This window comes from Conger conger, chromosome 1 (assembly GCF_963514075.1).
Source record: "Conger conger chromosome 1, fConCon1.1, whole genome shotgun sequence".
NCBI classification, from domain to species: domain Eukaryota; kingdom Metazoa; phylum Chordata; class Actinopteri; order Anguilliformes; family Congridae; genus Conger; species Conger conger.
Genome location: NC_083760.1, coordinates 27,957,781 through 27,972,465, shown reverse-complemented (window position 1 = coordinate 27,972,465; position 14,685 = coordinate 27,957,781). Strand labels below are relative to the sequence as shown.

General features: G+C 43.5%; 1 protein-coding gene across 6 annotated transcripts in view; it reads left to right on the top strand.

The window, feature by feature from the left end:
* The window catches only part of ralgapa2 (Ral GTPase activating protein catalytic subunit alpha 2), a 177,199-nt gene that overhangs the window by 76,847 nt on the left and 85,667 nt on the right, over nucleotides 1–14,685 (top strand). For 3 of the 6 annotated variants that reach the window (XM_061233536.1, XM_061233526.1, XM_061233542.1), the window contains 6 exons: nucleotides 1,106–1,203; nucleotides 2,121–2,211; nucleotides 2,833–3,003; nucleotides 8,203–8,361; nucleotides 12,130–12,323; nucleotides 14,367–14,465. In XM_061233536.1, the coding sequence (XP_061089520.1) occupies nucleotides 1,106–1,203; nucleotides 2,121–2,211; nucleotides 2,833–3,003; nucleotides 8,203–8,361; nucleotides 12,130–12,323; nucleotides 14,367–14,465 (812 nt within the window). The remainder of the gene's footprint in view (nucleotides 1–1,105; nucleotides 1,204–2,120; nucleotides 2,212–2,832; nucleotides 3,004–8,202; nucleotides 8,362–12,129; nucleotides 12,324–14,366; nucleotides 14,466–14,685) is intronic. The other 3 variants (XM_061233565.1, XM_061233549.1, XM_061233557.1) reach the window with 1 other exon arrangement.

Genomic DNA, 14,685 nt, shown 5'->3' with positions numbered 1-14,685 from the left:
ATAGGCCGTCAATTGAAATGAGTGGGGTCTTAACCGCTGAAAGACTGGACACCTGGTCACTTAAACTAAATCTTGTGTGGGTTTGGAGACGTATCAGCATTGCAGAATAAGGGAAAATATAGAAGAAAGTAAACGCGTGTCTTCTTCAACAACCTTGAAGCCATTGTGTGGAACAAAAGCTAGTATGCATGGGGTGGGCACAAGGACTGAGTCTGAGAATCTTTGAAGACGAACTGAGGAGTGATGCTGCCCCCTGGTGGACAGGAACAAATCCACACATACTGGTGTGCTGCAAGTGTGTCCAATATTGTGAGTTTGGGAGCCATAATATAGGATCCATTGGGTTGTGGGAGTGATTAAGCTGGGCTGCAAGATGACACATTAACTCTGACTATAAAGTAAATATAGTATATAAGTATAAACTATAGCACACTTTCTGTTAACATTCATGTTCATGTTGTGCAAGAGGGACAGCCTACTTGCTGCTCTTTTCACATATGTCTGAATATTTTAATTCCAAATTGAGCATACTTTTACATTATTGGCATTTTGGCAGACGCTCTTATCCAGAGCGACGTACAGTTGATTAGACTAAGCAGGAGACAATCCTCCCCTGGAGCAATGCAGGGTTAATGGCCTTGCTCAAGGACCCAACGGCTGTGCAGATGTTATTGTGGCCACACCGGGGATTAGAACCACCGACCTTGGGTGTCCCAGTCATTTACCTTAACCACTACGCTACAGGGCGCCCTTCATACTTCATCGTCATGCACAATTCTAATACAGCACAGGCAAGGAAACTTATTTACACAAAGTTTGAGAACAGCTGTGCTACAAAGTCCTTGTTCAAGGGTCACATTACAGGGATTAATGTCTTTATTGGTTGTCCTATACACCTAATAAAGTCAATAGGACACCTTAGATATGCATTCATCTCTGTAGATAGCTTGCCTCACTCTGTTGACTGCAGACAATGTGATGAGCATATATGGCCTCATCTGACCACAGGGACTTCTCTGTAAATGGCCTGTTCTGTTCACCTGACCTTCTCTGTAAATGGCCTGTTCTGCTCACCTGACCTCATGACCTTCTCTGTAAATGGCAGGTCAGAAGCGGGAGTACTCTCCAGCTAACAGCATGGACGGCAGGACGGGGGTGTCCGAAAACGCTGTGGCAGCGAGGAGGGAGGGCGAGCCACCCATGGTGAGAGACGGTCACACAAAAACAAAACACCTCCAATATCTTCTGCCATTTCTGATCTTTGGTGTGGGTTTGACAGGGTCCCATGAAAATCCCTGAAAGACATCAAATAAGAAAACTAAATTGTAGTTTAATTATGAAGAATTTAATTATATTCTTCATCAAAATCTCATTTTGTCTCGCATTACATATTGAATTATAATACAGGCATTTAGCAGACAAAATGCATAACTGGGTACAAGTGCGCTGGAAACTGGGAATTACAGTTCCAAGTGCCAGATGTGACCTCATAGATAAGAATTTGGACCATGTAGTGTAACCTGTTGAGAAAAAAAATGTTTTTGTCATAAATATTGAAGCAGACAAGGTTATCTGAAAGACTAAAGTATGCATACAGTCCTTGATTCAGTTGCAAACATTTTGATTATTTTTCCATTCTGAATCTGAATATACGGTGCAATCCATGACTATTTGGACAGTGGTACAATTTCTATTCTTTTGGCTCTGTACTCCCAAGGCATTCGATTTGAAATTAAATTGTGAATATGAGGTTAAAGTGTAGGCTGTCACCTTAAATTTTTACATCCATATTGGGTGATCCATGTAGGAATTACATCCCTTTTTATACATAGTCTCCCAATTTTATGGGACCAAAAGTAATCGGACGTTTGACTTCTGGACTGTTTCTGATTAGTCAGGTATACTGAATCACTTCCATGGTGCAGTTATAAGAAAACTTTCAGTATGTAGTCTTGATTCTAGATTTATGAGTGCCTTTAGAGTCTGTTACTGTTTGTCAAGAGTTGTGCCAGTGACAGTCAAGGAAGGAAAAAGGAATTATTTATTTTCCCTGAATGGCTTCTTTTTTTGAGGGGGGGGGTTCTAAGGTTGGATATTAATGTTTTTCTCTGCACTTTCAGATTTTCATTCGTCGGAGCAGTAGTCCTGTTGAGCTGGACTACCCTGGTGATGGGCAGATCTCGTTTGGCAGGACCAAACTTCGGGAGAAAAGTGAGATCATAGCTAATCCTTCAATCTCTCCTGGATCTATACTGTGTTTCTATAGTCTATATCAGGGATCATCAACTCTGGCCCTTGAATCCAAAGCCAGCCCTGGTTTTATTTTCTCCCGGGTAATTCATGCTACTGTTTGGCCAGACTGTCTTCACTCCTGACTCACAGGTAAAGGGAGGGTGGAAAACTAGCAGTTTTCAGCCCTTGAGGACCATGAGTTGGTAATCCTTGCCTAAGATCTACAGTTGGTTCTTATGCCACCCATGTACCCTGTTTTTCTGTAGTCTGTTTCCATACTACAAATCTACACTGTTTCTACTCTCCAGATCTCACCTCTGTTGCTAATATCTGTACATTCTCTAAGTTCTACATGCTGATGTACAGCAGTTTCTGTTGCTGGTTGAACCATCATATGGAAACACTATTCCATCTGTAACACACTGTAACCTTGTACAACTGACGTTTTAGTAGAATAAGCAAAAGGGTCAGAGCTTGTTTTTTGATGTTCTGGTACAGTGAATCGAGCTTCGTTTGTGTGTGGGTAAATGAATAATGAACTAAACCCTTGTTCTGTGCTCTGTCTGGTGAGTCACTCGACGGTTCTCTGTCCCCGCGTAGGCGAGAGCATCAGCAGCGAGACGTCCAACGGCTACCTGAATGAGTCGGATGTGGGCCTTCTCACGTGGCAGGCCTTCGAGGAGGAGCACGACTCCCACTCTGCCCACGAAATGTCCGCCGACGCAGACTCCCACAGGAGCCTCCTCCTGAGCCACACGGAGGCGCTGGCAGGTAACCCGCCCTGGGGGGTCCGGGGGTCCGTGGGGTCTTTGGAGTGGTGAGGTATTTCATTTAGGGAGTTTGGAATTCTGAGCGTATCCATTTGGTGCGGTTTGCAAACTCTAGATTGTTAAACAACTTGACTTCCATTGCGGTTTCAGTATCTCTGATGCTAACCAAATCGTGGTGGGAGCTAACAAAGTGTGGAAAGGGGGGGTTGGGGGTTTTTGAATGTTATATTTGGAATAATAGGCTGTTTTTGACTCTTCTGAAATCATCATAGATGATTTATACCTGAGAGAGGCCACAAATCACCAATTCATGGGTGGGCATGGAATGGGCATGCTGGCACTGGTGAGCCATATGGTAAAACTTGTGATCAGTGGTGAGCAGTGTGGTAAAACTCTGTTGTGGGGTAAACTGTGTCACTGTCCAGATACTTATGAACCTAACTGTATATAGCAAGTGGTTTGGAGAGCAGTTAAAGATCATACCTGTGAACCGTGGTGGGGCGCACACAGATCCTCTGGTTCTTTGGTCAGCTGCTGGGAGAGCAGGACCTCTACTGTAACCACACAATGCGGTGCACAGGGTACACGGCGTGACTCAGCCGGGGATTATCTTCCGGCATGTTCCTAAACCGCCGCCGACTTGTTCCCAGCGGCGGGGGCCAGCTGTGGAGCGTCTGGCTCCACCGCGGCACCGCCTGACCTTTGCGGGGATTACCGAGGTCTGGCCCCCTGCCACGTCTGGCTGTCTATGCTGAAAACGATCCGATGGACAGCATCCCCTCCACCCACCATGCAGATCAGCTTACCCAGCTAGAACAGGACAGAAAGCATGTTGTTAATAAAGAAGGCTCAGGTGGGCGCTACACCATACACCTTCAGGGAAAAAAAGGTACGACAAGTGCTGAAAAAGGTACTAAATCTTGTGGCTGGGGTGGCACCCTATAGGTACATAAAATTGTACCCCTTGCCATTGGGTTAATAATGAATTTGTACCTCTTTTGTTTGTAAAAGGTACTTATTTCTACCCAAAAGAACATTACATTATATTACATGGCAGCGATTTGGCAGACACTCTTATCCAGAGTGACATACAATAAAGGGCCAAAACCATAATCAGGGACAAGTGCACTGAAAACCCTAGAGGGAAGTATGGTTCCAGGTGCTAGATGTGACCACATTGATAACTTGAACCCTTGTTGATTAATTAGATAACAAACTGACCCAGAAGAGGCAATTAAACAGTTTTGGCAAAAATAACACTAAGAATAGTCAAACAAATATACATACAGTGCCCTTCATAATGTTTGGGACCAAGACCCATTATGTCTTGATTTGCCTCTGATTTATTAATATTTTATGAAAGGGTATTTTTATACATTTCATGTAGAAATGTCAGTGTTTATACATAGTCCCCCAATTTCAGGGCACCATAATGTTTGAGATGGTTGTAATTGCTCAGGTGTAATTGCCTCCTTAATGCAGGTATAAGAGAGTACCTAGTCTTTCCTTTAGTCTTTCGATCACCTTTGGAAACTGTTATTGCTGTTTATTAACATGAGGAGCAAAGTTGTGCCAATGAAAGTCAAAGAAGCCTGAGAAACAAGAATAAAACGGCTAGAGACATCGGCCAACCCTTAGGCTTACCAAAATCAACAGTTTGGAACATAATTAGCACTCCTATTATGTTTGGGGTGAATTTGACCCCACTCAGTGTTTGACATCTCTTCAAAACATTACATTACATTAATGGCATTTGGCAGACGCTCTTATCCAGAGCGACGTACAACAATGTGCAAAGTGCATACCCATAACCAGGGATAAGTGCGCTGAAAGACCCTAGAGGGAAGTACAATTTCAACTGCTACCAGTATAACAAAGATAAGGAATAGCGTCTATTTGATCATCAGAATTTCTTTTAATACTGCACCACAGAAATATATGAAAAAACAACTTACCTAGCCAAACAAAACTAACAAAGGTATCATCCTAATAACACAAGTAAATAACACAAGTAAAGACAACAGTTTTCAGGGAGGTGGGGAGGGGCGGGGAGAGGTGCAGCTTGAAGAGGTGCGTCTTCAGTCTGCGCTTGAAGGTGCTAAGAGATTCTTGTGCAATTGATGGTTCTCATTCACCCATTCAAATACACACTCACTCACCATTGGTGATTGGTTGCTATGCAAGGTGCCATTTGGGAGTTAGGTGTCCTGCTCAGGGAAACTTTGCCACACCCGGGTCGAGATCAAACCGGCCTTACCTTCTGAGCCAATGTCACCCCTAAGGTGACCCAATATGGATGCAAATACCCTGAAATTAGATTTCATTTTAAATTCAATGTGCTTGCAGACCCAAAAAGAACCTGGAATTGTGTTCCTGATCAAATACGTATGGACTGCACTGTAAAAATAAAGTATGTTACAACTATGAAATTATGCAAATGCACCAGGGTGCAGGAGTAGGGTTCCCTTCTAGCTAAAACAATACACCACCAGCACAATACAAGTCTTCAAATTTCATCCTGAAATGTTTTAAATTTAGGGGGTCTTCTCTGCTGTTAAACTCAGGAAAGGGCCATTTTTGTCCCTGATGACAACACAAGGGTTAAAAACAGCCTCTGCATATTCACCTCTCCTTTGTGTGACTGTTATTCATTCGCTGGCCGAGCACAGAAAATGATTCATCCTAAGGTAGCTTTTAATAGAATATTCTCACCTTTCTCTATCGCTAGACCCCCTGATTAGCTCACACCAGAGATGGTCTGCAAATAGCCAATACTTCAACAAAATGCACATTCAATTAAACTGACGTATTTAATGTAATTACATTTTATTTTTATAGCGCTTTTTACAATACAAGATTGTCAAAAAGCAGCTATACAAAGAGCCCATGCCTAAAACCTGGCAAGGAAAAGCTCCCTGACTAACAGGAAGGATGACTGAGCAGAACCAAACATTTGTAACCAGAAACCACTGTCATTAGTACAATCAGTAGCCATATTCTAGCCATGTAGCTACAATAAGGAAACTAATGCAGCCAGGTAACGCTGAAGAAGCGTCGTCGCTCTAACACTATTGTGGTGGAGTAGCTTTAGCTGCCTGTTTGATTCCAAGCACGTTCCGAATGCAGGGGGGGATTAGGCTGTTGGGGAGAGGGGCCTGTTAGCGCATTAGCGCATCAGGCGGGGGTGACCTGCTGTCTGTCTGCAGCTGTATGGGAATCTCAAGTGGCTTCTCTCCCCTGTCAGCCTGTCAAGAACCCCTCCCTCCCTCTCTCAGTCCCCACACCGTCGAGCCCCCTTCACCTCTCTCCGCTGTCCGTCATTCTGCGACGGGGCTCCGCATTGGTTGGAAGCACTCGGAACGCGGAAAGGGGGAACAGGGAAGGCGAGCCAGAGGTGTTGAGGATGAACAGCTGGCCTAGGCAGGTTGGAGCGGTTGGGGGCTGTTGTGGAGGGAGTGGGGGTGATTATTTATTCAGCTCCTGGCAGATGCTCTCATCTGGTTTATTGGAACAATCGCTGAGACGCGCTGGCTACTTCGAGCAAACTCTCGCCAGCCGTCTGTTTTCGCCGCAGACTCCCCGCATTTGTTTGACTGACACAGTCCCCCAACCCCCCCCCCTCACACCTCCACACACTCTCAAACCTGGCCAAGCTCTCCAGGAGAAATCATTGCATGTCCATCCACCAAAAACAAAATAAAACACAGGACGGGTCTGATTTTAACCGCCTGGGAATATGAAGTGAGGGACCAGACTATTTCTGTTTTTTTTTGGGAAAACAGGTGGTCCTCCAAGCCATAAACAGCAATTCCCCCCCCACACTTCTGCTCTAATACCCCCCCCCCTCCTCCAAAGTCCAGAATGCTGTCATAGCCTGCGCTTGTGTGGAGTAAAATCCTCAGCACTGGTCTCGTGGGCGAATCGGCCTCAGCTGTGTTCACGAGGGGTTTGCGCTTCCACCTGCGCTCCACACCGGGCAGTGAGTGTGGATGTGGCAGCAGGGCCGACCAGATAGCCTCCATATCTGGACAGGACTTAGCTCACACAGGAAACGGTTTGGCAATAGGCTGCACTTCAACCGAATATGCACATTTGTACCGTATTTGCAGGGATATCATTTCCTTCAGTTAGGGCACAAACCTGTCTGATTAGTTAACTTTGCCTCAATCCTCTCTTAAAATTGGTCACGAATAGGTCAAAGAAATTGGTAGTTAGCGTTACTGTAATATAATTTTCTTGTTAATTATTTCATGGGTATAACAGTGCATTAGAATTTACCTGTATGCTGTGTGCTCGAAGCAGAAAACTGAATTATTGTGAGAATATGTTACATACTTTATGTATACATTTTGTTTTTGTTTTTTTACAATATCATGAAATATGTATTACTCTCAGTATGAATAGGGTCTTTTTCGAGTGAACATTTTTGTTTTATAAACTATATGGTTCCAATGAGGGGTATTATTTTTCTGCCTATGAAAGGCAGGCAACTCTCTCAAACATTTAAAGACTATTCAACCCACCCTTAGGGTTGTCAATGTACTTTAAGCTTGGATTAACATAACCAATACCCTTTACAAATCTACTGGTAGACCCAAGAACCATGGCAATATGTTTGCAGACAACGTATTTAATTAAACCATTCAGGTTTTCACCTCCACTCAGACAGTTACGTCATTTTGCTTCCCAGTATCTGTAGTAATTACGTTTTTAGTAATTTAGAAGAAAATATACTGTACTAGAAAATAAATTCAGTGGTTTCACTATAAAGAATTACGTGACTATATTCAAGTACAATACTTACAGGTAAATGTGGTGGTTAAACTTTGATGATAACGTACATGTATGTGTAAATTATATACATTACATTTTTTAGCTATTTATTTGCATTTTTGTTTTGGGCAAATGCTGTGAAGATTGAAACAGTGACTCTCCATTCGTGGAAACCAAACAACGAAACCAAAATCTTCATAAAAATACACAAGATCTTAAAATCTGCACTTGGCTTCCAAATTGCCGCCAGAAACGGACCCAGCCCTAAATCCCTGCCACCTGCATAGGTGACCACAGAAGTGCCCGTTGTTTTGGGTCTTTGTTGTTCATGAGCCATGCGTTCATTCATTGTGAATGTGCTGCCATTGTTCGGTGTCGTGTCCTGAGATGTTCTCTCTCAGCAGTGTTTTGTCTCCCCACCCTTTAGGTTCTGAGTGTGCCCTCCCTCCCCACTCCACACCCCCATCCCGCCCCCAGCACCCCCCTGCCTCGCCAGCTTTGCTAGTGCCCCCCGACTGCCAGGACTGCCCCCCCCTCCTGGAGGACCCCATGCACCAGTCTGTGTTGCACTTGCCAGAGGACCGGGGTACTTTCCTGTCCCTTTCCTGTTCAGTGGTGCCTGTGTCAGTGACTCAGACCGACAGTACCGTGCAAAAGTCTTAGATCCCTTCAATTTTTTAAAATGTAAATCTGGTCTTGTGTATGTTTACATTACATTACATTACATTATTGGCATTTGGCAGACGCTCTTATCCAGAGCGACGTACAACAAAGTGCATACCCATAACCAGGGATAAGTTCGCTGAAAGACCCTAGAGGTAAGTACAATTTCAACTGCTACCTGTACAACAAAGATAAGGACAAGGGCAATTTTATTTATTTATTTATTTTTTTTTGAACAAACAAACAAACAAACAAACACATGTATGTGTTTATCCCTTTGTTTTCTGTATTTGTGTGTCCAGTAGAAAAGAGCAATTTTGAGATTTTAGAACATTCATTTTCCAAAAAATGTCACAGAGAATTTTTAATATTTTATTAAATAAAGTGATACTTTTCAGCTAAAAAAAACTTGATCTGGACTGTGAGCATTGGGCTGGTAGCCAAAATCTGCAGAATAATTGTGATAAGTTATCAATATATTTGGAACCACTTACAAACAGTTTTTCTTATCTGGGCAGTTTACATAATTGATGCAGCTTTAAAGGCGGTCACAACAAACATTGATTTGACTTTTTTTCACTGTTTATTTCTCTTTATAGTACATTTTCCGATAGTTAGAAAAACATCTTTATCTTTTTCACTTGTGCCTTAGACTTTTGCATAGTACTGTGCCTGTGACAGTGACTCAATCCAATGTTTGTGTCAGTGATTCAGTCCAATGTCTGTGTCGGTGATTCAGTCCAATGTCTGTGTCAGTGATTTAGTCCTATGTCTATGTCAGTGATTTAGTCCTATGTCTATGTCAGTGATTTAGTCCTATGTCTATGTCATGGACTCAGTCCTATGTCTGTGTCCGTGATTTAGACCAGGGATGGGCAACTCCAGTCCTGGAGGGCCGGTGTGTGTGCAGGATTTTGCTGCCCCCAGTTACCCTGGCTCAATTAGCTAAATTACCCTTATGCACCATCACGGATTCACTCGTAATTTAGACCGCAATAAAATGCTACAAGACAAGAACATTTATCAGCTGCTGTTTATATCACGGAATGTGGCTATACATGGCAGATCATGTAAATGATTTGGATAATTAAATAATTAAGAGCAGAAGTTGGTCTGAAATCCAGAAACAGATACAGCCCTACTTGCCCATCCCTGATTTAGTCTCATGTTTGTGTCAGTGATTTAGACCTATGGTTGCCTGTGTCTGTGATTATGTCCTGTATCTGTCAGTGACTCAGTTCTTATTATGTGTCTTTGTCTGTGACTGAATCCTGTGTCTGTCACTCGGCCATGTGCCTCCGTCTGTGTCAGTCTCCCAGTCCTCTGCCTGTGTCTGTGTCAGTGTCTCACTTCTGTTTTTGTGTCTGTTAATGGCTTAGTACTAAATCTGTGTCTGTAATTATGTCCTTTATCTGTGTACCATACCTCAGTCCTGTGTTTGTGTCAAATGACTCAGTCCTGTGTCTGTCGATCACTTAGTCATATGTCTGTGTCAGTGTTTCAGTCCTCTGCTTGCCTGTGTCTGTGACTCAGTTCTATGTTTGCCTGTCTTAGGGACTCAGCTCTGTACTTGCCTGTGTCAGTGACTCCGTTATGAGTCCTATTCTGTTACGTTTGGCTCATTTTCCCCATGTCCCCATGTCATATACCCATTCCTGTGTTTGCTTGTGCCAATGACTCAGTCTTGTGCCTGCATCAGTGGCTCAATTTATTGCTTATCCCATCCCCTTTCTCTTTTACTTACACCTCTAATATTTCCCCTTGTCATTATTTTCCATTGTTCAGATTTGGTACGACATATTGTTTTCTAGTTAGGTCATCTTAAGGAGCAATGTTCAAGTTACCATCCCCAGTTAAATAATCGGTAGGGAAACATTGCAGCAATGGGATTTCATACATTTATAATTAGAGCTGGACTCAATTTTGTAATGTTGCTAGCCTTGCACAGCTCAAAGATGTGGTTGAGGTGAAAACACGGTCTTGATGTAGCATAAGGGAGACCCAATGGGATAATAATGGGATAATAATGGGATAACAGTGCAGCATACAACTGGGTGGAGACGGTCAAGGCTGAAGATCATATTAACTAAGCACACAAAGGACCACAGCCATACACTACTAACACTACAGCTCTAATACTAGCTAGCTAACATCACATCAGTTAGCTCACATCGGTTTTACATGTGAGGCTGCCTTACAGATCAAGTGGTTTTTATTTCACTGCATCTAGCATTCTGGACTTATAGCTAGCTAGCTTGCATGGTATTGATAATTATTATCATAGTCTGATATCATGGGACTGATAGCTACTTAGCTAGGTAGATTTTACACACAAGGAGAATGTAATGTAGCTAAACTAGCTCCATTCTGAATTGGTGAAGATCGCTACTTCACGTGTTGGCTAACAGTCATATTGTCAATATTGTCATATTGATAACTGCTACTGATTTTGTAAGTGCATAAAAGTTTGTAGGCTAAATGATAGCTAGTTATCACATGAATACTATCAATACGCGATTGCAAATACTGGCATTATAGCAGTGGCATTGTTATAAGTGTTGCTAGCTTGCTAAACTGCTATGACAGCGAACCAGCTGGCTAGCTCTTGCTACCTTACTTGGATATAAAGCATAAAATATGCTTTATCTCTGGCTGACTTAAAAAAAATGCATTTTGAAGGGGTTCAGTTTCTCTGTACTATATTTCTGCACTTGCAGCCAGGATAAATATGTTTTATCATCTCTAAATGGGTCTATCGTTGCAAATCCCTTAAAATATAACCGTAATATTGCTCTTTAGCCATATGGTCTCTTTGGTCTCTTTGTTTGCTCTCTATAAAGTTATTTATGAGTACTATATGTGTAAACCTCAACGCTGATCTCGCCTCATCCTCACCCAGCCAATCATTTCTTGCCTCCCTCCTCACCTCATTTCAACTCGCCTCACTGGACTGTCTGGAGAACTCTGGGTAGTGTGGTTCTGGGACCAGTGATTTTTGCGGGTTATCAGGAAGAACAAACCACCAAAAAAAGTTAATTTTATAATCATAAGTCAACATATTGTTTTTTGCACCTGAGTTTTTCCTGATGTTCCTGACAGGCACTTTGGCATGGGCTGGACTGACAAGTACTCACATTTCATGCATTCTGCTTTTCATTGGGAATACAGGGAAATATAGCCAACGAAGAGAAAGCTAGCTTCCATAGCTTTAGGCTAGTTTGTCCTCAATAGCAATTTTTGATGTACAAATTGCATGTATAGGGAATTGGAACCAAGGAAATAGGTAATTTAGGCAAACATTGTTCACCCTTAAAGACACAGTTTACTCCAGTTACTTTTTGTCATGCGGTTTTCCTTTCAGCCTTTTAATTGAATATATGCAGAATACCAAATCTGGAACCTTTGTGGAAATGCTGCATCTTTTCCGTGGTGCGATTGCCCCTGATTTGCGCCTTATTCTACAATGCGTAGTTTATTTCAGGAAACGAGTTGTAAAAACCCTTTATTCCAGCACACTTGAATAGAGGGATACTCTTATTCAGAATCTTCCGGAATAGAACGAGTGTGTCTTACTGGCGGATACCTGTCTGTAGCGCGAGTGAAAGCAGGGCGACGTACAGTAGCAGGCCTCGCGGGCCCACCCTAAGTCCAGGGGCGTCACCCTCGTTCTCGCTGCCCCTCTCTCCCGCAGACAGCAGCGAGTGCCTGACGGATGACATCAGCATCATCGCCGGGGGCAGCCTGACCGGCTGGCACGCCGACTCGGCGGCCGTGCTCTGGAGGAGGATCCTGGGAATCCTCGGAGACGTCAACGGCATCCGCTGCCCCAAGATCCACGCCCGGGTGTTCACCTACCTCTATGACCTCTGGCGCAAGCTGGCCAAGGTACCGCCGTTTCTTTTGCCCAGTCGCCGTCTGTGACTTTTAATCACGGTTTTATAATCACTTATTAGATATAATGAGATGCATTCATAATGTATGTGCCATTATACAATACACTCTGTGACCACTTTATTAGGTACCCCGGCTCATTAATGCAACTATCTAATCAGGCAATCGTGTGGCAGCAACCCAATGCATAAAAGTGAGCGGATATGTCAATAGGTTCAGTTGTTGTCGAGACCAAACATCAGAATGGGGAGGAAATGTGATCTAAGTGACTTTTTCTGCTCTCTTTGTGGTTTCACAGCTAGTTTAGTTTAATTGGGTACAAAAGAAAAAAGAAAAGCCAAGCAAAACAAATCCTCCGGCATGGCGGACTGACCTCTGCTTGTAAAACTCCATAGGCTGGGAAGAACATAACCCATACCTGAAAAGTGGAGGAAGAACTAATTCATTAATGAATTATTCTACATTTTTTGGATTTTCAGGCACAATTCCTAGAGTTTACATTACATTACATTACATTAATGGCATTTGGCAGACGCTCTTATCCAGAGCGACGTACAACAAAGTGCATACCCATAACAAGGGATAAGTGCGCTGAAAGACCCTAGAGGGAAGGGAACTGGTACCTGTACAACAAAGATAAGGACCATGGCCTATTTGAATTTTTTTTTTTAAACAAACAAACAACAAAGCAAAAGTTACCAAACTTAACTAGCAAAAAAGTAAATCACAGAAAGACAACAATTAAGGTTCACAGGGAGATAGAGAGGGATGGGGAGAGGTGCTGCTTGAAGAGGTCCGTCTTCAGTTTGCCTTCCCTTGAAGGTGGGAAGAGATTCTACACTTCTGACCTCAAGGGGGAGTTCATTCCACCACCGTGGAGCCAGAACAGACAGTAGTCGTGAGCGTGAGGTGGAAGTTTGGAGAGGGGGAGGTGCCAAGCGGCCTGTGGAGGCTGAACGAAGGGGTGGCAGGGGTGTAGGGTCTGATGATTTTTTGTAGATAAGCTGGTGAAGACCCCTTAACTGCCTGGAAGGCTAGCACCAATGTTTTGAATTTGATGCGAGCCATGACAGGCAGCCAGTGGAGGGAAGTAAGCAGGGGGGTGACGTGAGTATTTTGGAAGATTGAAGACCAGACGAGCTGCTCCATTCTGGATAAGTTGGAGGGGTCTGATGGCGGACGCTGGGAGGCCAGCCAAGAGGGAATTGCAGTAGTCCAGGTGGGGCAGAACCATTGCTTGGACCAGGAGCTGAGTCGAGTAGGGGGTGAGAAAGGGGCGGATTCTCCGCAATGTTCTCGGAGAGGGACAGTCTGCTGTCCATCACCACGCCGAGGTTCTTTGCACTGGGTGATGCCGTAAGTGTGGTATCCCCGAGGGAAATGGAGAAGGTGCAAAAATATATATATTTGCTGAGCAGCACTTCTGTGGGAGAAAACGCCTTGTTAATGAGACAGGTCAGAGGAGAATGGCCAGACTACTTCAACCTGACAATAAAGCAACAGTTACTCAAATAACCACACATTATAAGAGTGGTTTACAGAAAAGCATCTCTGAATACGCATCATGTCGAACCTTGAAGTGGATGGACTACAGCAGCAGAAGACCAACTTGTCAATCTAATAAGTCTAATAATAGGTGCTTATTAAAGAAGAATAAAGTAGCGTATAAATATATAGCTATATAATAGCACAATAAATAATTCTGGCACAAAGTGGCCATTGTGATTTGGAAATGTATATGCAGCCATCATTTACATTATTCTACTTTATCAGAAATGCCGTTTTATATTAAACAATGATGACATTAATGGGGGCGGCAACATTTACCCTCCAGAAATTCAGTTTGAGGCCCCTGGCCGTATGCAGCACTTTAAATACGTGCCGTGAAAATCACAGTCCTGATTTAAGAAGTGATTAATAAGTTGATTTGTGCCTCGCCCTTGAGAGCCTTATCAGCGCAGTGTCCTTTAGACTGTCCGAGCGCAGGCTGTGGCTGGCCAGCGGTCAGGTAAAAAGCAGCCTGTCTTGTGATTGCAGATCCGGGACAATCTGGGAATCAGCGCGGATAATCAGTCCTCCCCACCCCAGCCGGTCCTCATCCCGCCTCTCCGCATGATGGCCTCCTGGCTGTTCAAGGTGAGAGCCACGCGCCGAGCCGACCCCGGATAAGTACCACAAAATGGCCAACGCACGAAAAGCACTTAAAACGCACTTAGAAAACACTTACAATACGGTTACATTAATTGGCATGAACGAATGTAGTTGTTAACTAAATAGCTACTATAAATATAACTAACAGCAACGCTGTGTCTCCTGCTGTGTTTATTGCAAACACTTTCCTCACTCAGAAAACACT